The sequence below is a fragment of the Xyrauchen texanus genome, chromosome 15, assembly GCF_025860055.1.
Source record: "Xyrauchen texanus isolate HMW12.3.18 chromosome 15, RBS_HiC_50CHRs, whole genome shotgun sequence".
NCBI lineage: Eukaryota > Metazoa > Chordata > Actinopteri > Cypriniformes > Catostomidae > Xyrauchen > Xyrauchen texanus.
The window spans coordinates 34,403,153-34,420,037 of NC_068290.1; the positions used below are offsets into that span (position 1 = coordinate 34,403,153).

Consider the following 16,885-nt stretch of genomic DNA (forward strand, 5'->3'; position numbering starts at 1 on the left):
TCAATTATTCAAACTACCACTTAGACTTTGCGAAACATTTAATGGTACTTGAATTGGTGCTATTTTATCTTTATACCGTCAAAGTTTTTATTTTGAAAATGTAAATAAAGCATTATTGTTATATATTGTTTTTTCTTTCTTTCTTTAGTAGGAAATAAATGCATTTTGACAGGAAAATAATTAATTTATTTAGATTTATGTAGAGAGAGTAAAACTCCAGCACATTCAAAATCTGCAATTAATCGTGATTAACTATGACAAATTATGCGATTAAGTGAGATTTTAAAATGTAATCGACTGACAGCATGAATACGAGTATATGACATTAGAACTTAGTTATAGATTATAATTAAGCAAACATTAGATTGTGTTTTTGGAATACTGTATTGACCAATCAGCATACTGGACTGGAACTATGCTGTAAAGCTACAGTATATATTTTTTTTATAATACTGTGTAAATAGTGATTGATAAAGAATATACTCTTTGGATGAATTATAGATTTGGATTATAAAGTTAAGGAAATTATAAACCAATAGTGTATAATTGTTTCTTACAAAGCTGTATAAAAACATCACTATTAGGTGGCCATGATTTTGCCAATTATGACATGTTCAGAGATGAACATCTTTTGATAAGAATGGTATTCAAGCCCCAACACCATTCCTATCACTAACCCTGAAATCTGATTGGTTGATTGGAATGTTAATCTGGTACTGACAAGAGATGCTGAATCAGGAATGTGTCAGTACTTTGCAAAATCACACTCACCACATAGATAAGAAGGTGTGGATGAATTTGACATGAACTGTATGTGGTCAGTTAAAGAAGAATGTGTGTTTTACCAGTCATGCTGGAATCATGGGATGTTTCTGTGGTTTGAAGAGAATAAGGGCTTGAGGAGACTGCAGAGTTGGATCCAGGGGCAAAATTATTGAAATTTCTGTGAAAACATTTTTTAATAGACTGAGACGGTGGTATGAACACAGCAGCATTTATACTCAGGAATTGGATCATCTCAGGAATGTTATAAACATGATGAGCTCTTTGTTTTTAAAATGTTCATACACAGAGAATGTGCTGTAGTGGTTCAAATTAATTTGGTTTCTCCTTTAACACTCATATGGGATTGAAAAATGGTATCCGTGGTCATTTTTGACCCAAAATTAAAATGTGTAATGCTTTTTTTATTTGTATTTGTTAATGATGATAATGATACCATTTCTTCTTCCCTGAAGTAAGAACAATAAAATTAACTGAAATTAACTGCAAAATTCAGAACATTCTATCTCACCAGTTGTGTGTGTCTCACCCTGTACATCATTTCCATCTCTTTATTTCTGCATTGTGGCTGATTTATTAATTGTGTTTGAAAGATAAAAAAAATGCTCTCTTTTTTGTTCTTTCCCATTCATTTTCAATGGTCGTTTGGTAAATTAATTGCCAAAGGTTATGACCACTTAGACTTAAAGAATTAAGCCCACATTTTTGTGTATGTTCAGGTGGCAAATAGAGGAAAAGAACTGCTCAGATAAAGAAAACCGTTTTTGTTAAATGAGACTTAATGGCTTAATGAGACTCTTACCTGTATCTCCTGGCGTTCTTAGGACCATGATAGTAAGTTGTGTTGCTTACAGTCTGTATGCCACCAACAGCTACAACATCCAGCAAAGGAACAGAGAGAGAATCATTAGTATATAATATATATTAGCTTAAAATTATTTGGACATTTTTGCTACACATTGAAACTTTTTGCAATTACTTTTAACCAACTGGTCCAGAGGTCATTTTTATTGGATGAATTAAGTCTTTTCACCTCATGTTCACACAAGTGCCCTTTATTTTGTTCGGTTGGCGGTTTTTTTGGCTTGAAAAGTGTTTTTGTTTGTTTGCTTGTTTGTATGTGTGTTTTAATAAATGCCACTTGGTTAGAGTTTTTATGTTGGAACATTAAGTGTGGCTTGAGTGTCCATATACTTTTTGGGGCTACAGTATCTGTTCTATTTTTACTCAATTGCTTGATTAATAATCAGAAATCTCTTTAGTCTTGAATATAGTCTTTTTTAAATTATTATTAATGACAGCTAAAAACTTTTAAAAATTGTTTACATTCTGTGGAGCAGAGGGGCGGGGCCGGTCGGAATATCACGCCCGGTCCCCTAATCGGCCTGATGAGGCACGCGAGGGATAAAGGCGGCCGGTGACGATGGTTCGAGAGAGAGAGAATTACGGGCATGTCCGTCATGTGTGTGTTTATGTTTGTGCTTTTGGTTTGAGTTTAATTAAATATAATTTATGTTGACAAGCCGGTTCTCGCCTCCTCCTTGCCCATCCTTTAACTGTGTTACATTGGTGCCGAAAGCCCGGGAAGGAGGAGGGATGCCCGTTGCAGAGTCCTCGACACTGTCGTCCACCCTGGGGAGCGCCGCTGCCATCTGCCGGGTGACAGAGTAGCCCGACCGCCCGGATGCAGGGAATGGCCGCCGTCCGCGGGGCAAATGGGGATTGGATACCCCGACCGCCTGGAGCGAGGGAGCCGCTGCCGGGGGTGGAGGAGTGCCCTGCCGACCCCAGAGACGCGGAGGGGTCGAGGGAGACCGCCGTCCGTGAGGGGAGGAGGGAAGAAACTCTCCAACCACCCGGAGCGGTAGGGCCGCTGCCAGGGGCGGAGGAGTGTCCCCATTTGCTGCCAGAAAAGCAGAGGGGCGTTCTGCCCGCTGGGGGTCGAAGTTTTGACTCTGGTTCGCCCGGGGTTGGAGCGGCTGTCGTCCGCCTGAGTGTGGAGCAGAGGGGGGCGGGGCCGGTTCGGAATATCGCGCGCCCGGTCCCCAATCGGCCTGATGAGGCGCGCGAGGGATAAAGGCGGCCGGTGACGATGGTTTGAGAGAGAGAGAATTACGGGCATGTCCGTCGTGTGTGTTTGTTTATGTTTGTGCTTTTGGTTTGAGTTTTCATTAAATATTATTTATGTTGACAAGCCGGTTCTCGCCTCCTCCTTGCCAATCGTTAACTGTGTTACACATTCTCCCAGTTATGTCTCTATATACATCAAACCATTTGGTGCGTAGTTGAACATGGTCAAACACTGTTTTTGAAAGCAAAACCATTTTAAAAAGCCAGAATATTTATATCAGCATAAATGTATTATGTAATTAAGAGCTGTGCACTTAACTCACTTGTAAGCATAATTAGGACCCCAGCAGATATGGCTGTCATTGTTCCTCTTTCAGAAAACACCATTCACTTTCATTGCATCTTTTTCCATACAAATATGTTTTTTTTTTTTTTGTTTTGTTTTTTTTGAAGAATCGATATTTAAAGGTCAAAATATAAACCTGGGCTTTGTCCACTAAGCAACCACCTTGCAATGTGCTAACAAGCACTCAGAACACCTTAGCAACCTCAAAGCAACAGCTGCATTACAGCCTCACAGTAAACCCTTGCATTGCTGTAGTGAGATTTGCATTGGCAAACACTAAAATTGTGATTTCTGCATAAAATATAAAAATTGAGTCATAATATACCATCTGATATTGTTATATTGTTCTACAATATATATATATATATATATATATATATATATATATATATATATATATCTATATATATATCTGTACTTCTGGCTTTAGTGTTAAATATTAAGCAAATTAAGCAAATATTAGATTGTGTTTTTGGAATACTGTATTGACCAGTCAGCATACTGGACTGGAAATATGCTGTAAAGCTACAGTATATATTTTTTATAATACTGTGTAAATAGTGATTGATAAAGAATATACTCTTTGGATGGATTATAAAGTTAAGGAAATTATAAACCAATAGTGTATAATTGTTTCTTACAAAGCTGTATAAAAACATCACTATTAGGTGGCCATGATTTTGCCAATTATGACATGTTCAGAGATGAACATCTTTTGATAAGAATGGTATTCAAGCCCCAACACCATTCCTATCACTAACCCTGAAATCTGATTGGTTGATTGGAATGTTAATCTGGTACTGACAAGAGATGCTGAATCAGGAATGTGTCGTACTTTGCAAAATCACACTCACCACATAGATAAGAAGGTGTGGATGAATTTGACATGAACTGTATGTGGTCAGTTAAAGAAGAATGTGTGTTTTACCAGTCATGCTGGAATCATGGGATGTTTCTGTGGTTTGAAGAGAATAAGGGCTTGAGGAGACTGCAGAGTTGGATCCAGGGGCAAAATTATTGAAATTTCTGTGAAAACATTTTTTAATAGACTGAGACGGTGGTATGAACACAGCAGCATTTATACTCAGGAATTGGATCATCTCAGGAATGTTATAAACATGATGAGCTCTTTGTTTTTAAAATGTTCATACACAGAGAATGTGCTGTAGTGGTTCAAATTAATTTGGTTTCTCCTTTAACACTCATATGGGATTGAAAAATGGTATCCGTGGTCATTTTTGACCCAAAATTAAAATGTGTAATGCTTTTTTTATTTGTATTTGTTAATGATGATAATGATACCATTTCTTCTTCCCTGAAGTAAGAACAATAAAATTAACTGAAATTAACTGCAAAATTCAGAACATTCTATCTCACCAGTTGTGTGTGTCTCACCCTGTACATCATTTCCATCTCTTTATTTCTGCATTGTGGCTGATTTATTAATTGTGTTTGAAAGATAAAAAAATGCTCTCTTTTTTGTTCTTTCCCATTCATTTTCAATGGTCGTTTGGTAAATTAATTGCCAAAGGTTATGACCACTTAGACTTAAAGAATTAAGCCCACATTTTTGTGTATGTTCAGGTGGCAAATAGAGGAAAAGAACTGCTCAGATAAAGAAAACCGCTTTTGTTAAATGAGACTTAATGGCTTAATGAGACTCTTACCTGTATCTCCTGGCGTTCTTAGGACCATGATAGTAAGTTGTGTTGCTTACAGTCTGTATGCCACCAACAGCTACAACATCCAGCAAAGGAACAGAGAGAGAATCATTAGTATATAATATATATTAGCTTAAAATTATTTGGACATTTTTGCTACACATTGAAACTTTTTTGCAATTACTTTTAACCAACTGGTCCAGAGGTCATTTTTATTGGATGAATTAAGTCTTTTCACCTCATGTTCACACAAGTGCCCTTTATTTTGTTCGGTTGGCGGTTTTTGGCTTGAAAAGTGTTTTTGTTGGTTTGCTTGTTTGTATGTGTGTTTTAATAAATGCCACTTGGTTAGAGTTTTTATGTTGGAACATTAAGTGTGGCTTGAGTGTCCATATACTTTTTGGGGCTACAGTATCTGTTCTATTTTTACTCAATTGCTTGATTAATAATCAGAAATCTCTTTAGTCTTGAATATAGTCTTTTTTAAATTATTATTAATGACAGCTAAAAACTTTTAAAAATTGTTTACATTCTGTGGAGCAGAGGGGGGCGGGGCCGGGTCGGAATATCACGCGCCCGGTCCCCAATCGGCCTGATGAGGCACGCGAGGGATAAAGGCGGCCGGTGACGATGGTTCGAGAGAGAGAGAATTACGGGCATGTCCGTCATGTGTGTGTTTATGTTTGTGCTTTTGGTTTGAGTTTAATTAAATATAATTTATGTTGACAAGCCGGTTCTCGCCTCCTCCTTGCCCATCCTTTAACTGTGTTACATTGGTGCCGAAAGCCCGGGAAGGAGGAGGGATGCCCGTTGCAGAGTCCTCGACACTGTCGTCCACCCTGGGGAGCGCCGCTGCCATCTGCCGGGTGACAGAGTAGCCCGACCGCCCGGATGCAGGGAATGGCCGCCGTCCGCGGGGCAAATGGGGATTGGATACCCGACCGCCTGGAGCGAGGAGCCGCTGCCGGGGTGGAGGAGTGCCCTGCCGACCCCAGAGACGCGGAGGGGTCGAGGGAGACCGCCGTCCGTGAGGGGAGGAGGGAAGAAACTCTCCAACCACCCGGAGCGGTAGGGCCGCTGCCAGGGGCGGAGGAGTGTCCCCATTTGCTGCCAGAAAAGCAGAGGGGCGTTCTGCCCGCTGGGGGTCGAAGTTTTGACTCTGGTTCGCCCGGGGTTGGAGCGGCTGTCGTCCGCCTGAGTGTGGAGCAGAGGGGGCCGGGGCCGGTTCGGAATATCACGCGCCCGGTCCCCAATCGGCCTGATGAGGCTCGCGAGGGATAAAGGCGGCCGGTGACGATGGTTTGAGAGAGAGAGAATTACGGGCATGTCCGTCGTGTGTGTTTGTTTATGTTTGTGCTTTTGGTTTGAGTTTTCATTAAATATTATTTATGTTGACAAGCCGGTTCTCGCCTCCTCCTTGCCAATCGTTAACTGTGTTACACATTCTCCCAGTTATGTCTCTATATACATCAAACCATTTGGTGCGTAGTTGAACATGGTCAAACACTGTTTTTGAAAGCAAAACCATTTTAAAAAGCCAGAATATTTATATCAGCATAAATGTATTATGTAATTAAGAGCTGTGCACTTAACTCACTTGTAAGCATAATTAGGACCCCAGCAGATATGGCTGTCATTGTTCCTCTTTCAGAAAACACCATTCACTTTCATTGCATCTTTTTCCATACAAATGTTTTTTTTTTGTTTGTTTTTTTTTTTGAAGAATCGATATTTAAAGGTCAAAATATAAACCTGGGCTTTGTCCACTAAGCAACCACCTTGCAATGTGCTAACAAGCACTCAGAACACCTTAGCAACCTCAAAGCAACAGCTGCATTACAGCCTCACAGTAAACCCTTGCATTGCTGTAGTGAGATTTGCATTGGCAAACACTAAAATTGTGATTTCTGCATAAAATATAAAAATTGAGTCATAATATACCATCTGATATTGTTATATTGTTCTACAATATATATATATATATATATATATATATATATATATATATATATATATATATATATATATATATATATATATATATATATATATATCTGTACTTCTGGCTTTAGTGTTAAATATTAAGCAAATTAAGCAAATATTAGATTGTGTTTTTGGAATACTGTATTGACCAGTCAGCATACTGGACTGGAAATATGCTGTAAAGCTACAGTATATATTTTTTATAATACTGTGTAAATAGTGATTGATAAAGAATATACTCTTTGGATGGATTATAAAGTTAAGGAAATTATAAACCAATAGTGTATAATTGTTTCTTACAAAGCTGTATAAAAACATCACTATTAGGTGGCCATGATTTTGCCAATTATGACATGTTCAGAGATGAACATCTTTTGATAAGAATGGTATTCAAGCCCCAACACCATTCCTATCACTAACCCTGAAATCTGATTGGTTGATTGGAATGTTAATCTGGTACTGACAAGAGATGCTGAATCAGGAATGTGTCGTACTTTGCAAAATCACACTCACCACATAGATAAGAAGGTGTGGATGAATTTGACATGAACTGTATGTGGTCAGTTAAAGAAGAATGTGTGTTTTACCAGTCATGCTGGAATCATGGGATGTTTCTGTGGTTTGAAGAGAATAAGGGCTTGAGGAGACTGCAGAGTTGGATCCAGGGGCAAAATTATTGAAATTTCTGTGAAAACATTTTTTAATAGACTGAGACGGTGGTATGAACACAGCAGCATTTATACTCAGGAATTGGATCATCTCAGGAATGTTATAAACATGATGAGCTCTTTGTTTTTAAAATGTTCATACACAGAGAATGTGCTGTAGTGGTTCAAATTAATTTGGTTTCTCCTTGAACACTCATATGGGATTGAAAAATGGTATCCGTGGTCATTTTTGACCCAAAATTAAAATGTGTAATGCTTTTTTATTTGTATTTGTTAATGATGATAATGATACCATTTCTTCTTCCCTGAAGTAAGAACAATAAAATTAACTGAAATTAACTGCAAAATTCAGAACATTCTATCTCACCAGTTGTGTGTGTCTCACCCTGTACATCATTTCCATCTCTTTTATTTCTGCATTGTGGCTGATTTATTAATTGTGTTTGAAAGATAAAAAAAATGCTCTCTTTTTTGTTCTTTCCCATTCATTTTCAATGGTCGTTTGGTAAATTAATTGCCAAAGGTATCACTTTTTTTTTTATGACCACTTAGACTTAAAGAATTAAGCCCACATTTTTGTGTATGTTCAGGTGGCAAATAGAGGAAAAGAACTGCTCAGATAAAGAAAACCGTTTTTGTTAAATGAGACTTAATGGCTTAATGAGACTCTTACCTGTATCTCCTGGCGTTCTTAGGACCATGATAGTAAGTTGTGTTGCTTACAGTCTGTATGCCACCAACAGCTACAACATCCAGCAAAGGAACAGAGAGAGAATCATTAGTATATAATATATATTAGCGCTAAAATTATTTGGACATTTTTGCTACACATTGAAACTTTTTTGCAATTACTTTTAACCAACTGGTCCAGAGGTCATTTTTATTGGATGAATTAAGTCTTTTCACCTCATGTTCACACAAGTGCCCTTTATTTTGTTCGGTTGGCGGTTTTTTGGCTTGAAAAGTGTTTTTGTTGGTTTGCTTGTTTGTATGTGTGTTTTAATAAATGCCACTTGGTTAGAGTTTTTATGTTGGAACATTAAGTGTGGCTTGAGTGTCCATATACTTTTTGGGGCTACAGTATCTGTTCTATTTTTACTCAATTGCTTGATTAATAATCAGAAATCTCTTTAGTCTTGAATATAGTCTTACTTTTAAATTATTATTAATGACAGCTAAAAACTTTAAAAAATTGTTTACATTCTCTCAGTTATGTCTCTATATACATCAAACCATTTGGTGCGTAGTTGAACATGGTCAAACACTGTTTTTGAAAGCAAAACCATTTTAAAAAGCCAGAATATTTATATCAGCATAAATGTATTATGTAAATAAGAGCTGTGCACTTAACTCACTTGTAAGCATAATTAGGACCCCAGCAGATATGGCTGTCATTGTTCCTCTTTCAGAAAACAAATCGTGATATGAGAGCAGTTGAGCTTTATCAGATCCATGCGGTGTAGAGGTGGTAGTCACAGGAAGTGGCCACATTAATAAATATATCTCAATGTCTGTACATATGTTGTGGGGGAAAGAAAGTGCTTCAATGCGGGGACTTTTTATTGAGTCCTTTTAAAAGTATAGTTTATTCCAAAATATTCCACATTCCACAATTTTCATGATTTGATAACTGCTGTGGAACACAGAAGGAGATTGAGTAGAATTACAGCCCCAGTCATCATTCACTTTCATTGCATCTTTTTCCATACAAATATGTTTTTGTTTTTTGAAGAATCAATATTTAAAGGTCAAAATATAGACCTGGACTTGGTCCGAAAAGCAACCTCCTTAAACACCTTAGCAACTTCAAATCAACAGCTGCATTACAGCCTCACAGTAAACCCTTGCATTGCTGTAGTGAGATTTGCTTGGTAAGACTTGGTAAAATTGTATATAAATCTGATATTGTTATATTGTTCTACAATATATATCTGTACTTCTGGCTTTAGTGTTAAATATAAAATCTGGAATAGACTAGATATTTACTTTAACTTATATTGTGGTATTGTGTTATAGATTTTAAAAGAATATTCCAGGCACAATAAAAGTTACGCTCAATCGACAGCATTTGTGGCATAGCATTAATTAGCCATAAAAAAAAATATTTTAACTCGTCCCTCCTTATAAAAAGCAAAAATTGAGGTTACAGTGTGGCACTTTCAATGGAAGTGAATGGGAAAATTTTTGAAGGCTTTAAAGGAAGAAATGTGAAACTTATTGTTTTATAAAAACTCTTACATTAATTCTTCTGTTAAAACTTGTGAATTATGAGCTTTAAAGTTGTATGTATTGTAGCTTTTACAGTCGTTTAAAGCTTTAGGGTTTACAGCATCACCTTGTCATGGCAAAAAAGTTATAAAATTGGATATAACTTTAAACAGAAAAAGTTAGTAAGTGATTTTATCACACTCAAATCTTGTTAACACACATATTGTTTATGTCTTTTGGTTATACTTTTGAAATTAGTAGTATTTTAATGTTTACAGATTGGCCCCATTGACTTTCATTGTAAGTGCCTCACTGTAACCAAGATTTTTGCTCTTTTTAAAGAAAAGGAGAAACAAGTCAAAAATATTTTTTGGGGTAATCAACCATATGTCACAAATACTGTCAATTGAGCTTAACTTGTATTGAACCCGGAATATTCCTCTAATATGCAGATTGTGATTGTTTTGGATGCTGGTACTCTTGTTTCTGTTAAATGTCATTGAAGAATGTTAACTAGATTGGTCCTCACTGGTGTTATTTTTGGAGCTTTACACATTAGTGGATCATATTCATCAGAGACTGCATTGTCTGTCACGTTCTTTTGTTTTAGACGACTTTAAAAGGAAATGCATCATTAGGGTCATTTGGAAGGACCTAATAATAGATGTGGCTGTAGCAGTAGATGTAGGCATATGCAGCTTTGTGAAACTTGGTTTTCTGCAACCACTGCTCCCCCTCTTGCTTTTAGGTCCTGATATTTATCTTTAACATAGACAAATTGAAAACTAGAAGCATGTCTGTATATACAGCTATACAGCACTTAGTTGAAGATCAAATCAAATGACCAATTTATGAAGAAATCCAGGTACATCCATCAGTTCACAATTTGTATATGCAACTGCACATAAATCTTATTTCTATGTATAGTATATACACTTGTGTGCCAAGTGAGAATAAGAATGACATCCTTCTCTTTACTAAATCAGTGAATCATTTGCTAAACAGTAGAAGCTCTCCTGAGTTAGTAGACTCTTTTATTTTATTTTTTTTAAAGCATACTGATTCTCAAATCAAGCTCTTCTTTAAATCCAGTCAGTCTATGTGTACTGATGTAACCCGTACAAGAAGAGACAGTCACAATGTAAGTCAAAACTGCGTTTTATTGCAGGCAGGCAAAAGTACAACAAGGAAAATCCAGATGAAGAATGGTCAGGGTGAGCGATAGGTCAAAAGCCGGGGAATCAAGATATAAACAAGGGGCAAATCCAATGAGAGAGGTCGAGGAAAGCGTGGGGTCAAAGCCGGGGTAATCAGAAAGAGAACAACGAGTAACACTAAATAGGGGAGCTAGGGGAACACAAGAGCTGGCAAGCTAAGGGGGTAAACTAGAGGAGTTCAGAACTAGACGAGACTAGCGGGGGGCAAAGACACGGGAAACTAAATACAATAACCAACCGGCGTGAAACTAATGTGCTGTGATATAAATAGGGAAACTAACGAGCGGTGCAGGTGTAACGAATAAAGGGGTGATAAGACGAGTACAGGTGAAACTAATGATTGGGACGAGTGCGGGTGAAACTAATACTGGTGATAGGAGAGCGGGCATGAGAGCCCGAGGAGGGAGACCTGCTAACGAGCATGAGAGCTCGTAGGAGCAAAACGAGCGCGGGAGCTCAAAGGGAGCAAAACGAGCGTGCGAGCTCGAGGGAGCAAAACGAGCGTGCGAGCTCGAGGGGGCGGAACGAGCGTGGAAGCTCGAGGGGGCGGAGCGAGGGAGCGGGGTTCATGACAACTGAGAGCCCCTCTCAATAGACATCAGCTAAGAGTGTTGATGCCGAAGCTGACCTTCCATAATCTCTTGCAAATGAATCGTTCTGCATTTGAAGTGGCAGGTTGTTTTTAATGTCTAGGAAAAGACTCATGTGTGAAGGGCAAACAGTGATAATACTGCCTAAAGGACAGAGACATATAGGAAGAAAGATTGAAATAAACAGAAAAATTGATTTAACACAGGGAGCAGGACAGTAAGAAATGAGCAACCTGATTAAGAATATCCATTTATTTGTATTTTAGAGGATAGTGAGTTTCTGCGGATTTAATTTCTGATAGTGTCTAAGTGCCTTGCTGAAAGTCTCATGCTATTAGAGTAAAAGCACTAGAGGAATGAGAATGATACATTAAAATATATACAATATAAACTCAAAGTTGACCCTATTTGCCTTCTTAATAAAAAAATAACAAAAGAATGTCCTAATTTTCTTCAAAAATGTAATCTTTAAGTTATTGATTTCATAATCCTTCACTTAAAGATAAATCAACAAAATAACTTGGTGATGCCTGCTAAGCTGCATAGGCTTGTATAATAATGTTAATCAATTACCAAACAGCCATTTAGGCATTTATATTTTCACGGTTCATGCTTGTGTGAACTATGGAAGAGGGCTGGACTCAAAAATGCAGAGAATAGGTTTTTATTAAATAAAGCAAAAAGGAACAAATCAAATAGGTATCCAAACAGGAGAACGTGACTGACAGGAACAGACTGATAAGGTAACAATACAAACTATCCCAGGACAGAGCACATGAGGAGACTAAATAGGGTGAGAAATCAAGCAGGTTAACAAAGATGACAGGTGCAACTAATGAACAAATAATAAGCAGACAAGGAGGCGGGGTGTGACGCAAGACTGAGAGGAACATGACAATATGGAAACAAAACAAAGCCATGTCCTCTCACAGACACAAACACATGAATGACACGAGCGCATAATGCCAGAAACTACTAGGCAACATGCGCTCATGCCAAACGACAGACGAGACAAGAGAATTCATGGTAACGCCAACAAAGCGATGACATGCACTCTCACCCTAGTCAAAGTCTGAGCGTACACCGCAAAGCAAATGCCACGCAATGCACGTAACAGATGACAAAATGAGATGGAACATTTGTGTGAGAGTTCGGCTGCAAATAAACAGGCACCTAAGACAGAAGGGGTTGAACCCAAGCACAATTTGAAAGCAGATCGCGACCCAGACACGCAGCCCGAGGTCACGAGAGACAGATTCAAACAATTGACGAGTGCATGCCGGAAGTATGACAAATGAGCAATGCACTCCTGCCAATAAACAACAAGACAAGAGAACGCATAACAATGCCAATAAGGCAATCCATGCATACTCGCACAAGACACAGACTAGACAAGACACTAAACATGAGTATCAGAGTTCAGCCGTAAAGACAATAAAAATGCGACCAACAGAAGTGGCTCAACCCTGACAGTTTTAGGCTGTTTAGGATATGCAGTCTTGCAAGTCTTGCAAATGGTTAACACAATGATTTATTGCCAGTCAATTGTTAATGTTATGACAATGTTTTGGCAATAATGGCAAATAACTGTACATTTGGAATGCTCTCAAGGAAGACCTTTGACCTTGTTGTGGCTCCATTGTGGTATCAAAGGATAAATTCGCGATTTCTCTTGTCTTGTCTCTCATTTTTTCCAGCCTCTGACATCTCTCTCTTTGGCGGACTCCAAGCTGAAGACTGACCTCGCCATTGTTCTGAATGCTCTGGGCAGTAACAGCTCTTTGACTCGTGTGGACATCAGTGGGAATGTCATGGGAGACATGGGAGCAAAGATGCTGGCCAAAGCTCTGCAGATCAACAGCAAACTCCGGTGAGCATCCACAATACCTCTCTTCAGCAACATGTGGATGATGAATTGCTGTTTGGTCATCCAAGAGAAATGCCAGAAATGTCATATCAGATATTTCCTTTCTCAGTGTTATATAATGTTCATGTGGCTGAATTTGATTTGGTGCACTGGTGTCCTTCAGGACGGTCATCTGGGACAGAAACAACACCAGTCCACAAGGTCTTCAGGATGTGGCAGCTGCATTGGAGAAGTGAGTATATGCCTGATAGTTTTGGATAGGTGAATTGAAAAAACAATTCCCCCAATTTCAAAAGAAAAATAAGAAAGTGTATGTTGTATATTTGCAGTACAATTGTCCTATTTTAGGAGTATAAAGGTTGTTCCATTGTGATATTAAATGCAATACAACAAATACCGTAATGTTTAAATACTTTAGAATTTATATGGTTTAGTTTGATTTGTTGTTTGGGTTTGTTTGATTTGTTGTTTGGGTTTGTTGTTCGTCTTTGTCTCGACATTTTGGCCTCCCGTCCACACTGAGATGGTGTTTTTGACAGCGAAAACTGAGCTTTTCAGAAACGCTCTCCCAAGTGTATACGTTTAAAAATGCTGTCTTCACATTGTAGTGAGGACAGGGAAATTGGAGATATCTGAAAACGATGACGTATTTGTTGTCATGTGACGCAGTCATTTGGTCCATTCAACCATAAACAATGAATATGGCCCATGATGTACCGCCGTTGTTGTGCCTCCTATCCACTTTTATAGGGTCATTTTTTTATTGCCTTTTTTCTCCCCAATTTGGAATGCCCAATTCCTACTACTTTGTAGGTCCTCGTGGTGGCGCAGTTACTCAACTCAATGTGGTTGGCGGCAGACGAATCTCAGTTATCCACTAATCGCGACCACGAGGAGGTTACCCCATGTGACTCTACCCTCCCTAGCAACCGGGCCAATTTGGTTGCTTAGGAGACCTGGCTTGAGTCACTCAGCACTCCCTGGATTTGAACTCACAACTCCAGGGGTGGTAGTCGGCGTCAATGCTTGCTGAGCTACTCAGGCCCCCCTTTTATAGGGTCGTTACAGATAAATGTTACTTTGTACAACCTTCACATTGCATTCCTTCAAAGGCAATGGGAAGTTTACTTGGAACTGCTGTCCGGCGAAGGATAGTTGTGTTTCAGACCATACATGGAACACTGATTTTTCGCTAGTGAGTTTTCATATGTTTCAGTGTGGACAACACATTTTGGAAAACACTTGAAAACAACAGTGGGGACCAGGCACCAGGCCACATAAGGGCAAGAGTGGCACTGGTCCACCCAGTCAAAACTGAATATACTAATAGAATATACTAACAGTTTGCAAATAAAAATAAACTGCTTTTTGTCACATGCAAAATAGCTCACAGACAAGATTATCATCATATTCCTGTTTTAAATACAGTTAGAAAAAGTTGTTTTTATTTCAGATTAATAGTTTAATAGTGGAGTGGTGGTGGCGCAGTGGCATAAATGCATAAATGTAAATGTAAATGTAGTTTGATATGGTAATGGTGAACTGAAATTAGTTGCTCATGTTCTCTGCACTGTGCAGTGCTATACAGTCATGCCTGTAAACAGATCCACTTAGTGCACTCAGCACGAGTGCACAAGATAATTTATCCATGCTTTGTCACACTTAATATATTATTATTATTATTATTATTATTTATATGGGAGTGTGGTAGATGTTTCTGTAGATGACATGGCAGGGGATGAAATTAGTGGGTAATTTTGCTCAAATACATGCGTTTGAAGAAGCACACTTGATTATATTTTGAAAAACAGACGAAAGAAAAGCCGTCTATGCGCGCCTTTTAGATTCACTGTGTGTTCGGAGGTTTATACGCTGTGCTAGCGTGTCTCGCGGAACACACGCAAATGGCGAGTTCTCACTATTTCTTCTCTGTCTGTAATCTGGGAACAATTTGCAGGAATAGTGTCATCTATGAGAACACTTGATATGATCGCAGACCATATCAGGTTGCAAGGACATTGGGATGACAGGTGAATATATATATATATATATATATAATATACTCTGGTGGCCAAAAGTTTGGAATTATGGACAGATTTTGCTGCTTCGGAAGGAAATTGGTACTTTTAATTTACCAAAGTGGCATTCAACTTATCACAACATTACTGGACATTACTGATGTAAAAAAAAAAAAAAAAACAAACAGCACCATCACTATTTGAAAAAAAGTCATTTTTGATCTAATCTAGACGGGCCTCATTTCCATCAGCCATCACTTCAACACCTTATCCTGGAGTAATCATGCTAAATTGTTAATTTGGTACTAGAAGATCATTTGCCATTATATCAAACACAGCTGAAAGCTATTTGGTTCATTAAATGAAGCTTAACATTGTCTTTGTGTTAGTTTTTGAGTTGCCACAATATGCAATATACTGGCATGTCTTAAGGTCAGTATTAGGTTAAAAATAGCAAAAAAGAAACCGCTTTCTCTAGAAACTCATCAGTCAATCATTGTTTTGAGGAATGAAGGCTATGCATAATATATTAATATATATAATGCTTGAAATTGCCAAAACAAGATTTCATACAAAGGTGTACAATAGAGTCTTCAAAGAGAAATAGATGCCTCACATATCCACAGCTGACAGCTTCATTGAATTCTACCTGCTCAACAGCAGTTTCATGTACAACAGTAAAGTGAAGATTTAGAGGTGCAGGCCTTATGGGAAGAATTACAAAGACAAAAAACACATTTGAAACAGAAAAACAAAAAGAAAAAGTTAGAGTGGGCAAAGAAACAGACTTTGGACAACAGATAATTCGAAAAGAGTTTCATGGATTTTAACCCCATTGAGCTTTTGTGGGATCATCTAGACTGTAAGGTATGTGAGAAGTGCCCAACAAGACCACATCTATGGCAAGCGCTACAGGAAGCGTGGGGTGAAATGTCACCTGAGTATCTGGATAAACTGACTCTAGCTGGACAAAGCTAGAATGCCAAAGATCTGCAAAGCTCTCATTGCTGCACGGGAAGAATTTTTTTGATGAGAACTCCTAGAAGTAGTTTAAGACGTTCTGAAAATTTCAAATTGTAATAGTAATTTTCCATTAATGTCCTGACTATACATTGTGATCAGTTGAATGCCAAAGTACCAATTTCTTTCCATAAGATTAAAATCTGTACATTATTCCAAACTTTTGGCTGTGTGTGTGCGTGTGTGTGCGTGTGTGTGCGTGTGTGTGCGTGTGTGTGTGTGTGTGTGTTTGCGTGTGCGCGTGCGTATATATATACTTTCTTTTGAATTTTTTTTACATTTGTTTTAGAATGAATGTGAAATGGTAATATTCGTGATAGGTTTCGTGATATTCATCTGAGTGTATTTGTGGGTGTTCATGATTAGTACTTAGGTTTTCTACTGTACCTTCATTTTCTTTTATAACAATAATACAGTGCATTGATACAATATTGCAACAGCACAACAACTCTTG

At 38.1% G+C, this 16,885-nt stretch overlaps 1 protein-coding gene across 3 annotated transcripts in view; it reads left to right on the forward strand.

The window, feature by feature from the left end:
* Positions 1-16,885, forward strand: part of LOC127655807 (F-actin-uncapping protein LRRC16A-like) — a 198,444-nt gene that overhangs the window by 141,081 nt on the left and 40,478 nt on the right. For all 3 annotated transcript variants that reach the window (XM_052143791.1, XM_052143792.1, XM_052143793.1), the window contains exons 21-22: positions 13,224-13,396; positions 13,557-13,625. In XM_052143791.1, the coding sequence (XP_051999751.1) occupies positions 13,224-13,396; positions 13,557-13,625 (242 nt within the window). The remainder of the gene's footprint in view (positions 1-13,223; positions 13,397-13,556; positions 13,626-16,885) is intronic.